The sequence below is a fragment of the Corythoichthys intestinalis genome, chromosome 12 (assembly GCF_030265065.1).
Source record: "Corythoichthys intestinalis isolate RoL2023-P3 chromosome 12, ASM3026506v1, whole genome shotgun sequence".
Lineage (NCBI taxonomy): Eukaryota > Metazoa > Chordata > Actinopteri > Syngnathiformes > Syngnathidae > Corythoichthys > Corythoichthys intestinalis.
Genome location: NC_080406.1, coordinates 51,135,081 through 51,150,082, shown reverse-complemented (window position 1 = coordinate 51,150,082; position 15,002 = coordinate 51,135,081). Strand labels below are relative to the sequence as shown.

General features: G+C 38.1%; 1 protein-coding gene across 1 annotated transcript in view; it reads right to left on the bottom strand.

Moving 5' to 3' along the window:
* The window catches only part of plcl1 (phospholipase C like 1), a 201,260-nt gene extending 188,123 nt beyond the window's left edge, over window positions 1–13,137 (bottom strand). The window contains exon 1 of the mRNA XM_057852329.1: window positions 12,387–13,137. Coding sequence (XP_057708312.1) covers window positions 12,387–12,551 — 165 coding nt within the window. The 5' untranslated portion in view covers window positions 12,552–13,137. The remainder of the gene's footprint in view (window positions 1–12,386) is intronic.
* Between the last annotated feature and the right edge of the window lie 1,865 nt (window positions 13,138–15,002).

Below are 15,002 nucleotides of genomic sequence, written 5' to 3'. Positions count from 1 at the left end.
CCAAGGAGTGGCCGTCCACCAGAGATGACGCCAAGAGTTCAACGCAGAATACTCAGAGAGGTAAAAAGAACCCTACAGTGTCTGATAAGGACTTGCAGAAATCACTGGCACAGTCCAATATCTCTGTGCACACATCAACTATAGTTAAACTATGGCCAAGAATGGTGTTCATGGGTGGACTTCACAGAGGAAGCCACTACTGCCTAAAAAAAAAACATTGTTGCTCGTTTAATGTTTGCAAAAAGGCACTCGGACACGCCACAGAAGTTTTGATGAAACCAAAGTTGAATTGTTTGGAAGTAACACACAACGTCATTTTGGAGGAAAAATGGAACAGCCCACCAACATTAACGCCTCAACCCCACCGTAAAGCATGGTGGAGGGAGCATCATGATTTGGGGCTTTATTGCTTCTTCAGGGCCTGGACAACTTGCAATCATTAAACATTTGAATTCATTCTTCCATTATCAGGATGTTTTGCAGGAAAACCTGAGGCTGCCTGTCAGACAGTTGAAGCTAAAAAGAGGATGGATGCTGCAACAAGACAATAATCCAAAAGACAGACGTAAATCAACTTCAGAATGGTTTCAGAAGAACAAAATACACGTTCTGGAGTGGCCAAGTCAAAGTCCAGACAAGAACCCTATTGAGATGCTGTGGCATGACCTAAAGACGGTGATTCATACCAGACATCCCAGGAATCTGACTGAACTACAGCAGTTTTGTAGAGAAAAATGAGCCAAGATTAGTCCTGATCGATGTGCCAAACTGATCTACAGCTACAGGAAGCGTCTGGTTGAAGTTATTGCTGCCAAAGGGGGGGGCACAAAATATTAAATGTGATGGTTCACTTACTTATTTTTCCCCCTTCTGTCAGTGTCTGCATACTCTCCTCATTAAAATATGAAAACCTATAAATGTTTGGGTGGGTTTAGTGAAAGCAGACATTGTTTTATCACCGTTTGATGGTGATTTTATGCAGAAATGTGAGAAATTCCAAAAGGTTCCGATACTTTTTCGTACCACGGTACAACAAAATATTAAGTTGGGGGTAACATTATTATTGTTGAAGACTGTTTCATGAGTTTGTTTTTAAGAGAATTTAAGAGAATGTCAATATTTATATCAACTCAAACATCATATATTTTGAGAAACTTTTTTTTTTTAATTAGTCAATCCAAAAGATAGTTAATTAGTTAAATCTCCATTAAGGAGATTTTTCTTAGAGGTTTTTTAAACGGTGATAAAGCAAGTTGTTTCAAAAATCATGGATGTTCAGTGGGAGGTGCCCATTTTTGTGACTTGAAAAAAACATAATAATAATTTCAAATAATTATTTTTAAAAATTAATTTTAAATTTTGTTTTTTTCTGTGTTAAAGCATGAAAGAGCATTTTCTGTTCGATTCTTTAAAGAAACATACTGTATTTTCGGGTTCATTCCATTAAATTTCCAACCAATAGGTTTCCAGTTGGAACATATTTACTAGTATTTTGTATTATCTAAATGAAACAAATATTTCGATATGATTGCAAACTTCAAATTGACACCTAAGCCTGGGAATGTGATTAGGTCAACTTCTCCCATTGACAGTGATGTGACACGGTGAGAGCGCTCAGTGTGTGCCAGACGGAGTGACGTTGTCACAGATGACCGAGCCCATCACTGACATGGCGCCTCTCATTCGCCCCTTCCTGTCAGCAGAGCTGGGAGAGGGCGATCTGTTGGTCTGGCTCTTCCAGATGGACAGGTTGCTGTCACGGACCGTTGATTGGAAATATGGAGACGGCTGTTTGCTTTGTAGGTGAAATGAGCCGAAGTTTTGCACACCTGATGGAAAAGATAGTGACAATTCTTCATCTATTTCCACAGTTTTACCAATCAGGCTGGATTTTTGTATAGTGCAATCAATGTAATGAAGCTGTGATGTGTAGTGTATTACTAGCAGAAGGGCAGCAACCAGCAGAGGGCAGAATTAAAACAGTCCAATCTAGTTTGAAGTCCAAACAGACTCCCAGTATTGCTTTTAGACTGCCTTTTGAAGCCCAGATTTTCAGCCTTTTATCATGTGGCTTTTTTTTTTTTTTTTTGTAAAAACAAGTGTCAACAAAGCAATAAGCAAAGGACATACTGTTTTTTTTTTTTTTAACAAGTACTGAACTGAATGTGAGAGACCCTAAACAAATGTGTGGGTACTTAAAAGTGCAAGACCCTGATGAAGTGCATCCCAGGAGGAAGAATCTTGTTTAATAATTTGAAAACACTGATGTTTAATAGTGGAGAAAACTGTTACAAGCAAATATTTTAAGGAGGTACATGAAATTGATGTTACCAGACATTTTTAAATGCCAGAACCGTTTTAACCAATTAAATGTGAGTATTTCAGGTAACTCTCCATTGCTTATGATGTCAGTTATGTCCATAATTTCCTCGGCCATTGCAAGTCGTCACTTAATCAGTCATATATAACCGGATTTTGCGTTTTTTAAAAAAACGATACGAAGAAAAGGAACATTTTCATTTTGTCCTACTCATGTTGCTGTCGACTGGTCTATGTTGCCATAGTTTGGTTCAGTGTGGCGTATCTGCTGTTGTGCTGTGCTCCCACTCATGTAGTATATTGTATGTGTTGGAAAACACAGACAAGGCTGAAAAAGCAGTTTCTGATCTTGCACCTCTCTTTAAAATAAACTGCTGTATTTCAAGCCAAAAGAACTGTTGTGTTTGATAGAACAATATGTCTATATACTACCATAGCCAAGCCCCTGAACTATTTTTAATTTGTCCGTTTTACCCTGGAGACACCCGTTTACAGACACTGCGCAACCGCCTTTGTTTCAACCCAACTATAAAAAGAAGTAATCATATTTATTGTTCAAAATGTCGATGATTGTACGCTTAGAATCATAAATTAATGTCTAATTTTTTTTTTTTTTTAATGACATTATAAAATTATTCGCCTGCATATTTTAAACTTTTGAACAAATTACGTCACAATGAAAAAAATAGTGTCTGTAAACAGGTCACGGATATCTACCTCATAACTATCGCTTAATTGTTTTTGGGTTTTTTTGTTACTGTCGCATTTTCCCCGATATTTTAGATGATAAATAATCTATCCAAACAAAGAAATTTTTTTAAAAAAACAAAAAACGTTTAAAAGGGTAAATATTTGAAAAATAAAATCTCGACCACTCCTTGATGTCTGCGATTTCCGCATTGCAACCCTTGTTATATTACCGTGTTTCACCCATAAAATCTCCAAAATGTCTGGCTGTGGCCATTCACAGCTGTGTCTTGACACCCGGTGATACATGCTACATGGAGTTTTTGGATCGAAACATGGTAAGTACGCGATAATATCTCGTTAAAATCAAAGCGTCTTTAATTATGCTCTCTCAAGCTCTCACCTTCAGTTAGGGTTTGGCTGTTAAATGCCCTCCTGTTCAAAATTTTTCTTCCCACAGAAAATTGAGATTTTAAGCTTTCCAATGGATATTTTTGGATAATTTTGAAATTTGGCCAAATTGGGGGTCTAAGAGCGAAACTTCAAGTCACCTGAGTGTTTTTCGCCATATATATATATATATATATATATATATATATATATGTATACATATACATATATATTAGGGCTGTCAAACGATTAAAATTTTTAATCGAGTTAATTACAGCTTAAAAATTAATTAATCGTAATTAATCGCAATTAATCGCAATTCAAACCATCTCTAAAATATGCCATATTTTTCTGCAAATTATTGTTGGAATGGAAAGATAAGACACAAGACGGATATATACATACAACATACTGTACATAAGTGCTGTATTTGTTTATTATAACAATAAATCCACAAATGGCATTATTAACATTCTTTCTGTTTAAGTGATCCACAGATAGTAAGACTTGTAGTTCATAAAAGATAAATGTTATAGTTACAAGTTACAGTAATTTTATATTAAAACCCCTGTTCATATTTTCATTTTAATAAAATTTGTACAATTTTCAATCAAAAGTAGAGTTAATATAATAATAAGAAGAATAAAAATAACAATAATAAGAATTGAGTGACCAAACTCTGAGTAATGCCAGTTCATTTTGCATTGTTGTTTAGCTGTGTGAGAATAGGGCCTCATTACCACAGACTGAAATGCTTTTCTTTTTGTGAACATTATTTTTTTTGAGAGATAGCAATATTATTTTTGTTGTGCTTTCACTAAATGATACTTCTGTTTGTTGTGAAGGAGTTGCAGAAGCTTATGCCAATAAGCGGCGCAGCCCAAAGAACGCCTGTGTCCACTCGCCTTTATAACAGATATATCTCTGTGCATATCTTACCCAAAATACAACAAGAGACACATAATTGCCACTAAAAGAAAGCAAACTTACCGAAATATGTGTGGAGCACAAAGCAACAGCATAAACGTCTCACAACTACTAATTCTCCCACTATTAGAAGGAATAACATTAGTATGGAACGGCGCTGCGCTGCCCCCAAGCGGCCGGTGGCATTCTCTTCACTCTTAATGTCCATGAACGGCGTCACTGAAATCTGTTGAGGCAATGCGAGAGCGGTTCATTCAGCGCATGCGTTAATTGCGTCAAATATTTTAACGTGATTACTTTAAAAAATTAATTAACGCCCGTTAACGCGATAATTTTGACAGCCCTAATAATAATATCAAATATTCGTTTATCTAATACACGTAGTCCCCGGGTTATGACAGACCCGTCATGAGTGATTTTAACTTTACGATGCCTGCGTCTCGTCCTTTTTTTTTTTTTTTTTTTGCCCAGGAAGCATAGAGCAGGTCGTACTTCAGCACGCGAGAGCATTTACACACCCACACATGGCAGTGACGGCACACGCACACATGAGGAAGCAGCCGAGTGAAGAGGTGACAGCCTGCGCGCACATTTGTCATTTGTTGCTTGTGAAGCATCCGGAGCAAACAGCTGTATATAACCTCTTTTGTACTGTTAATTGTGAGTTTTCAATTAGGGTCGAATACTTGGGCCGAGTTTATGTGATTGTTTTTGATGATGTGCAGACGCCAACTGATACATGCTAGTCGTTTGTTATTGCTGTATCAGCAGCTACTTGTATACACAAATTTGAATTGCTGTTATTGAAGATGAGCCTGATTTAATTTTGTTCAATTTTAGTTTCATTCTGAAAGTGTTGATGTCATGAGCAGCTGAATGAAGTCAGCAAACCACACAGACGTATGACCTCGTCATTTTGGAGCTTAGCTCACTGTCTAGCTAGGATTTAGCTCCAACGTCTTGGCGAGGACAGTACAATGACGTATAATGCATGTTTTTGGATGGTTCTTTTTTTTAATTTAGAGGGTGTTTTGGGGTATTTAAAGGGTTCATTTTGACTTACGCGGAAATCTGGGTTACATCGGCAGCGCAGGAATGGAACTCGTTCGTAAACCGGGGACTACCTGTATAGAACTGAGCCGCATCAGAGTGTTCATGGAGCCACACGTGGCTCCGGAGCCGCAAGTTGCTGACCTCTGAAGTCGTTTCATGCACAGATTTATCTTTGGGGGAAAAAAATGACATTTGGAAAAGTATTTTCTTTAGGGTTCAGCTTTCAGCTGTACAAACAGGATAGATGGTAAATACAGTATTCACTTTTTGCCAATGAGGGACAAGCGCTGGCTACACACAGTTGTTAGACGTTCACGCCAGCATTAGCCTCGAAAGTCTGTTGAGCGCATTTTCTGCCCAACAGTATTACGGCAAATGTGGATGAGTAAAACACAGAGGCATTTAAGGGTGACACCGTTACAAATGGCCCAATCCAAAATGTAAAGCCTTTGTCTACGTACAAGATGGAAAATAGAGAACATGACACCAGAACAAGTATAGTAACTTTAAAGCGTGTGTCTGCTCAGACACATGAAAAATTAGAGGGAATATTGGTTCTGACACATCTAGGCTGGCAGTCAGTAGGTTACCTCCAGCGCAAAGGAGTGTGGGTATAACTGACATTCATTCCAAAATGACACTGCCATTTTGGAACATTAGCTGTGTCATTTACTGTTTCAACATTATTTTCTGTTATTGTAGTTCTAAGAAGTTTCCAGTTTGCATATTTAGCTTCTTTGAGTACCGATTTTTAACATGAAGGTCATTTACACATCTTGTCTATTCCTTGAAGACAACAATATAGCACTTCGCAAAGATCTCATCTTCAATTTCAATCTACTGTAGTACCATGACTGACCTGTGACGGGAAGCTTTTTATCAAAACTGCTGGAGAATACAAAAGTACAAGAAAGAGTAGTAGTCATTGAAGGAAGAAGAAGCAAATTGCTGTCTTATCTTGTACCCACTAAGCAGTTACAGCATAAACTCCTTGAAGTATTCATTGTAGTGAATGACTTAGATATAAACATATGGACCTTTGTGAAGATAAGCAGTACAGAAGATTAATGAATGATTCATTTGGAGCCACTTATTGTGACATGCACTGTACATCTGTTTGTCCTGGTTACAGTGTGGCTACATGAGCCCGGCACACACTTGGTGACATATAAAGCTTGGACATGAAGTGTAAGGATGGCCAAACATGATCCTCCTCACTTCCTCACCCAGTTTCTTACACACATGCAACCTGAGCACCGGTGAGCATGGAAAAGCATGAGGTCAGTACAGAGGCGAGAGGTCCGGAACTGGTGTAATGGATCACAACAATAATTAGACATTGGCAATGTAGGCTCGATGCCAGCATTTGATCTAGTCCGCCATAACAGTCTTAACACGTGATTAAAACAGAGGAACGCTGGTAAAATGAGATAATTTTGCAACATATTCATTTATTACCAGGGGCCGACTGGTGCTCAAGATAAACCAATATATGATGCAGTTCTAAATTTAAAAGATAAAATGAAATAAAACACAAAAAAGGAAATTGTAGCTTGTTACATAAATTTTGGGAATGAAGGTGGTTTTGAGAGGTCCACTCACGTTTGCATTCGACGCTCCCTATTACCATGTTGTTATAATCAAATAAAAAGCAGGTATCTCCATATTTCTTGCCTTTTTCAATACTACAGAAGATGTGCTCAAGCTGATCATTTGGTCGAAGATCAGGCCCGATCACATCATTTTCAGAAGATCAGAATCAGGTAAAAGAGATCGGGTTTTGAAAATCTATTTAATCATATTTTTAGAAGTGGGATCAGTTTTACTTGAACTGTGTACAAAGGATTTATTGATGTTTTAAGATATTTTGTTTTTAGTCCAATAAGTTTTTTATACTGGACTGTCTCAGAAAATTAGAATACACAATATTCTAATTTTTTGAGACAGTCCTGTGTATATATACAGGACTGTCTCAGGAAATTAGAATACACAATATTCTAATTTCCTGACTGTCTCAGGAAATTAGAATCCTGACTGTCTCAGGAAATTAGAATATTGTGTATTCTAATTTCCTGAGACAGTCCTGTATATATACACAGGACTGTCTCAAAAAATTAGAATATTGTGTATTCTAATTTCCTGAGACAGTCCAGTAAGGCTAAGTTTATTCATGTAAAACAGAATATTCTAATGTAAATTTGTACAACCTTTTTTGTGTTGTACAACTCTTGCAAATATATTTTTTTTGTAGTTGTTGATCTTTGTTCAACTGCTTTACCAGCCCTTTTCTATGACTAACACTTTTACATAGTTTTGTTTTTCTACAGTGGTATGAAAATTTTTGGGCACCCCTGATAATTTTCAAGATTTTCTTTTTCCAATCATCGGTTTTATGGAACAGCAATTTCAGTTAAATATATTATATAGCAGACGCGATAGAGGTGTTCAATAATTATTTCAACAAATGAAGCCAGGTGCATAAATTCTTCAACTTCTCTCTCAATGAGTGGCCGTCCACCAAAGATGACGCCAAGATATCAGCGCAGAATACTCAGAGAGGCAATAAAGAACCCTAGAATGTCTGCTAAAGACTTACAGAAATGGCAAAGTCCAATACCGCTGCACACATCAACTATATGTAAAACTATGGCCAAGAATGGTGTTCATGGGAGGACTCCACAAAGGAAACCACTGCTGTCTAAAAAAAAACATCGTTGCTCATTTAATGTTCGCAAAAAGGCACTTGGACACTCCACCTAAGTTTTGGCAAAATATTTTGTGGACTGATGAAACCAAAGTTGAATTGTTTAGGACTAACACACAACGTCATGTGTGGAGGAAAAAAATGGAACAGCTCACAAACATCAACACCTCATCCCCACCGCGAAGCATGTTGGAGGGAGCATCATGATTTGGGGCTGTTTTGCTACCTCACGGCCTGGGAAACTTGTAATCATTAATGGAAGAATGGATTCAAAAGTTTATTAGGATGTTTGCAGGAAAACCTGAGGCCGTCTGTCAGACAGTTGAAGCTAAAAAGAGGATGGATGCTGCAACAAGACAATGATCCAAAACACAGAAGAAAATCAACCTCAAAATGGTTCCAGGAGAACAAAATACACATTCTAAAGTGGCATAGTCAAAGTCCAGACTTGGACCCCATTGAGATGCTGTGGCATGACCTAAAGACAGCGATTCATGCCAGACATCCCAGGAATCTGAATGAACTACAGCAGTTATGTAGAGAAGAATGGGCCAAGATTAGTCCTGTTTGATGAGCCAGACTGATCTGCAGCTACAGGAAGCGTCTGGTTAAAGTTATTTCTGCCAAAGGGGGGAGGCCACAAGATCTTAAATGTGATCATTTAATTACTTACTTTAAGTTTTTTGGATGATTTAAAATATGAATACCTATAAATATTTGAGTGGCTTTCGTTAAAGCAGACACTGTTTTTTCTTCTGTGTGATTTTGACAAAGAGCAGATCTCCAGAATTGCAAAAGGTTCAGATACTTTTTCATACCATTGATGTATTAGTTATTGGAACACATTTTGTTTGGTAAGCTCATTGACTCTTGACTTACATATAGAGCTGAAACGAATACTCGAGCAACTCGAGTAACTCGAGTTTAAAAACTGATCCGAGTAATTTTATTCACCTCGAGGAATCGTTTATTTTGACAGCTCTAAGCATCACCTTTTGCTCGGACTACTTTTAATGCGGGACAACGCGCTGATGTCACGTGCGTAGAGGAAGAAGCAAAAAAAAAAAAAACTTACTGCAGCCGACAGCCGCTACAAACGCCGCCGACGTGTGTAAATACTAGCTTTCATGATGCTACGCTGGTAGCAGGTAGCGTCTGATGCGTCTCATAGAGATCACATGTATGTTGAACTAGATGCGGAATGACAGACTCGGCCGCTTCCGGGCAGCGTTAGTAAACAGCCGCCATCTTAAAACAGTAGAGCGCTAAGCGCTAACATTAGCCCTGCGGAGGGCTAGGTTTCTATTAATTATGACCACTGTTGATGCGTGGCTAACGTGTCTTACATACATGCTTTAACATAAAATAGCGTTATAGAGTGATGAGGGTGTAAAATAACAACTCAATTTTAGCACAGTAGTCATTGCTGGATAAAACACCAAGTAGCACTGGTCCCTAATGTGCTCCAATACAGCCTGTATCATACATTTATTTTGAACACTGCAAAAACTCAAAATCCTATCAGTCATCACTTATAAATGGCTTGACACAAATAGAAATTCAATTGAAACACGTGGGGAAAAATCCTAACTTTTAAGTGATGTGTGTTATTAAGCGTAACGGCAGTTTTAGGTAAGGTATATATATACTTTTTTTTTTTTTTTTTTTAATAAGATCTAAAGGGTTTTGGAGTGAAAGCAGTGAATTAGTCTTATTTTTTTATTCTAGTTACATCTAAGATGCAATTGTTGGCTGTTTTCAACAATATACATCGAAAATTAAGACATTGATTGACTGAAAATGGTTCAAGATTAGATGAAATGTCTTGTTTTCTCATGTATATTTATAATTGTTCTTCACCTAAAATTATATTTGTTTTATCCGATTACTCGATTAATCGATAGAATTTTCAGTCGATTACTCGATTACTAAAATATTCGATAGCTGCAGCCCTACTTACATACACAGGTGAAGCCAATCATGAGAAAGGGTATCTTTAAAGAGTGGCATCATGGGACTCCCAAAACAACTATCAAATTATCTTAAAACAAAGACTGTTCAATTTCATGGTTAGAACTTAGAAGGACATAAAATGCTAGCTATGAGATTTCAGCTGTCGGTTTCCACTGTGAGGAACACACTGAAGAAATGGAAGACCTCCAGACAAAATTCTAGTTAAGGCTTGGAGTAGCAGGCCAGAAAAATCTCAGGTAAGCAGAGGCGAAGGGGGGTGAGAACAGTCAAACTCAACTCACAGAACAGCTCCAAAGACTTAAAACAAGATTTTACTGCATATGGTGTTATTGTGCATCACTCAACAACTTGGCAAACTTTGCACAAGGAGCTTCTGTCTGGGAGAGTAATGTAGTACTGTCTGGGAGAGTAATGTAGTACAAGTCTTTTCTGCGCACATGCCACAAACAGTGTCGCTGGAGATATTCTGAAGCACACTTGGACAGGGCACAATGGGCTGATGAAAATAACATTGTGTTATATGGGCACAACAAGGAGCGGTTTGCATGAAGAATGAAGTACACAGCATTCCAAGACAAACACCTTCAACCCACAGTAAAATTTGGTGGTCGTTCCACCATACATTGGGGCTGTGTGGCCAGTGCAGGTACCAGCAATCTTGTTAAAGTTGAAGGTCGCCTGAATTCCAGTCAGTATCAGCAGATTCTTGAGAAGAATGTTCAAGAATCAGTGACAAATTTGAAGTTGCGCCGGGCTGGGTATTTCAACAAGACTACGACCCTAAACACTGCTCAAAATTTACAAAAGCATTCAGGCAGAGGGAAAGGTACAAAGTCCTGGAACGGCCATCTGAGTCTCCAGAACTGAAAATGATTGAATGTGGTGTCATTAAAATTAGGCTGCCCATGCTTGGAAACCATCAAACCTGACCCGACTGGAGATGTGGAATGGTCTAAAATACTGTAGTACTTTCAACCAGAATCCAGACCCTCATTGGAAGCTATAGAAAGCTATTAAGGGTTGTTATTTTTAGCACAAGGAGCTATTGATGCAATTTTTCTGTTGGGTTGCCCAAATTCATTTTGTTTAAAAAATCAGTACAGTTTTTGTAACTCTAAAAAGCTTTTTTTTTTTTTTTTTTTTTTTTTTTTTGTCAACTCTCAAATATTATACTGTTTTTGTCTCTAATATAATATATTTAACTGAAATTGCTGACCAATAAAACCAATAATTTATAAAGGATAATCGTATCTGCTTAATTTTCTCCATAATACATTGCCAAAGAATTCGATCAGGACTCAGTAGTGGAAGATCCTCAAAATCAGGTGACTGAATCAGGTGCAAAAATTATGAATTTCCCAAAGGAGACTAATTTAAATCTAAAATATGTGATTGAGACATCCCTCATCACAACATCTAGAAATAGGTTTTTGTTGTCCAACTGAAAAGACATACAAATTGGACTTGCACGTCTTTATTAGACATCAGCATGTTATTTTGTCTTAAATCAGTCACTGGACTAGGACAAAACACATTTGTTTCTTTCCAAAACACTTTTTTTCCTGAAAAGAAACACATTGCATTTGGAGAGAATAATGCATGTTTTCTCTATCAGTGCTTAGACGCTGTTTAATAAAAAAAGTGTACCACATCTTAAATTATTTTGAGGTTGCCCCTATACATTGTACAGTACATCACTGTACACTACTAAATACCATGTTAATACAGTGCAATAAGAAGTACAAAACACAACATTATTTAGTACTTTATGTCATTATGTTATTATTTGGCTTTTTTGTTTTAATGGTTCGAATGGTTATTTTGACTTAGTGCCAGTCACTGTGCGGTAAACCCTATTTGCACGTTTTTTTGTTTTGTTTGTTTGTTGTTGTTGTTTTGTGGATTTCATCTATCAAAAACAAAGATATGTTTGTGTATTTAACCAAACAAAATATGTGCTTTCCTAAGACAATCATAGTATTTGTTTTGTCTTTATGCCTGTCACTGTCCAGTTTAAAAGACATGTGATCTCAGTCCAAGTAGTTGCTAACTTTATTTCCAAAACATACTGAAATGTGTTTTTGTCTTTAAATGCTAGTTAAAAAGCAGCATGCAAAATATGAAGTTCTTTTGTTTTCACAAATCATTGTACAGTATAAAAAAATAATAAGTCACAACACGAAGGGATCAAAATGTGTGCGTATTTACATTTGATTTATGTCACTTACCTGATTTGTCTTTCACGTTTGAGAACAATTCAAACTATGATATGATTCAATAATGCTTCTACGTTCAATATCAAAGCTGTAAAAGAATAACGTCTCTTTCCTACCTTTATGATGCTGCTACGACGCGGTGCTACCTTCACGGACTCCATCACTATGGTCTCCGGGTCCGGACCGCCGGGCAGCGTGACACCGCTCCGCCGGCCGCGGGACACTCTGGCCGGGATAAAGTCCGGAGCGCCGTCGCTACACAGTCCATCGCGCTCGGACATATTGACGCAGTTTGATTAGGCGATTTACAAGAGGAAATTAATCAACCTAAGAAAGTTGTACTCGGCTTTGCTTGAATGCCATTGAAATGTTCAAATAAAGAAGAATCAGACGCGCGAGTGCGTGCGCGCGTGGTCTTAAATCACAACCGCATCCACGAGCTGGCTTCACTGGTTGGGTAGTTGTACGCAACCAGGTGTAGTCCCTGTACGTGGAGGGTTCTTATGGTGCAAAAGCACAGTGGTGTGTTCCCCCGGTGAAGCGCAACAAGTCCTCACAGTGTTTTGCGTGAGGAGGGGGGATCCGCGTGTGTGCGTCAAAACCCGCCCACGTCGGTCGCGTTGCACTTGCAAGTGGACCCAATCCAAATGGGTTTCGAACCCTTCGCTTAGCTAGGTCGCGTCCTCTCCGATGTCAAAGTGCGCCAAGGAATCCAAGTTGAAAGAAGTAGTAGGGAGCGAGAGGCTGGCTCTTCATTGCATATGCCAGGGATCTTCCTCAAAAAAGTATCGCTGGTACCGACCCGGCTGCATTGGTCACAGCAACAACGTCAGCGAGAGACTTTTGACGGCAAACCCGAACAATTGACACACGCGCCCGCCTCTTTGCTTTCCTTTAAGCCCCGCCCTAATGGTGACCTCAATCATGATCGACGTGCGTTTGGACCAATAGGCGCAATTCAAATTAACGACGCCTGAATAAACAACAGGAAAAGTCATTGGCTGCAGTAGGGGAGACCCGGGCATGTTGCCACATATTTTACTCCCCTATGTTTTCTTGAAATCAACTTTAAAATCTATTTTAAAAATCATAGATAGTATATTTTATATACATTTTTTTAAATTAGTGACATTTATTTATCAATGGGGTTCAGAACTTCATTTGTTTCTGCATTGAATTAGGTGTGTCCAAACTTTTGGCCTATACATATAAATATACATATATATACAGTATGTATATATATATATATATATATATATATATATATATATATATATATATATATATATATATATATATATATATATATATATATATATATATATACACGAGGGGCATTCAAAAAGTAATGCACTCAAGTGCATTGCGCGTCTTGTTTATATTTGGCACAAACATGACAGGACACACCTTTTTTGCGATTGTTATATGTGTTTTTCTTATTATCAGATTTTTAAAGCTTCAACTAGCTTCCAAAATGGCTGCCCCTCTTGAAGCTCGTCAGAAACAAAGAGCTGTAATCGAATTCCTTGTTGCAGAGTTGTCACTGAGACTTGACAAGTCAAGTTGACTTAACTCCTTGGCTTTTTACTGTACTATAGTCTATCATCCTTGTAGACATTTTCCATCCGGTTGTGAATCCTCAGAGGGGTTTCTCCCTCTGCAACAAGGAATTCGATTACAGCTCTTTGTTCTGACGAGCTTCAAGAGGGACAGCCATTTTGGAAGCTAGTTTAAGCTTTAAAAATCTGAAAATAAGAAAAACACATATAACAATCGCAAAAAGGTGTGCTCTATCATGTTTACGCTAAATTTAAACAAGATTGGGAAAATCCTGCACTTGAGTGCATTACTTTTTGAATGCCCCTCATATATATATATATATATATATATATATATATATATATATATATATATATATATATATATATATATATATATACAGTATGTACAGTATATATATATATATATATATATATATATATATATATACACTCACAGGCCACTTTATTAGGTACACCTGTCTCCTGCAGTTCAAACCGAGCATCAGTATTGGGAAGAAAGGTGACTTGAGTGACTTTGAACGTGGCATGGTTGTTGGTGCCAGAAGGGCTGGTCTGAGTATTTCAGAAACTGCTGATCTACTGGGATTTTCACGCACAACCATCTCTAGGGTTTACAGAGAATGGTCCGAAAAAGAAAAAATATCCAGTGAGCGGCAGTTCTGTGGGCGGAAATGCCTTGTTGATGCCAGAAGTCAGAGGAGAATGGCCAGACTGGTTCGAGCTGATAGAAAGGCAACCATGACTCAAATAACCACCCATTACAACCAAGGTAGGCAGAAGAGCATCTCTGAATGCACAGTACGTCGAACTTTGAGGCAGATGGGCTACAGCAGCAGAAGACCACGCTGGGTGCCACTCCTTTCAACTAAGAACAGGAAACTGAGGCTACAATTTGCACAAGCTCATCGAAATTGGACAATAGAAGATTGGAAAAACGTTGCCTGGTCTGCTGAGTCTCGATTTCTGCTGCGACATTCGGATGGTAGGGTCAGAATTTGGCGTCAACAACATGAAAGCATGGATCCATCCTGCCTTGTATCAACGGTTCAGGCTGGTGGTGGTGGTGTAATGGTGTGGGGAATATTTTCTTGACACTCTTTGGGCCCCTTGGTACTAATTAAGCATCGTTGGAACGCCACAGTCTAGTATCCCTTTATGACCACAATGTAC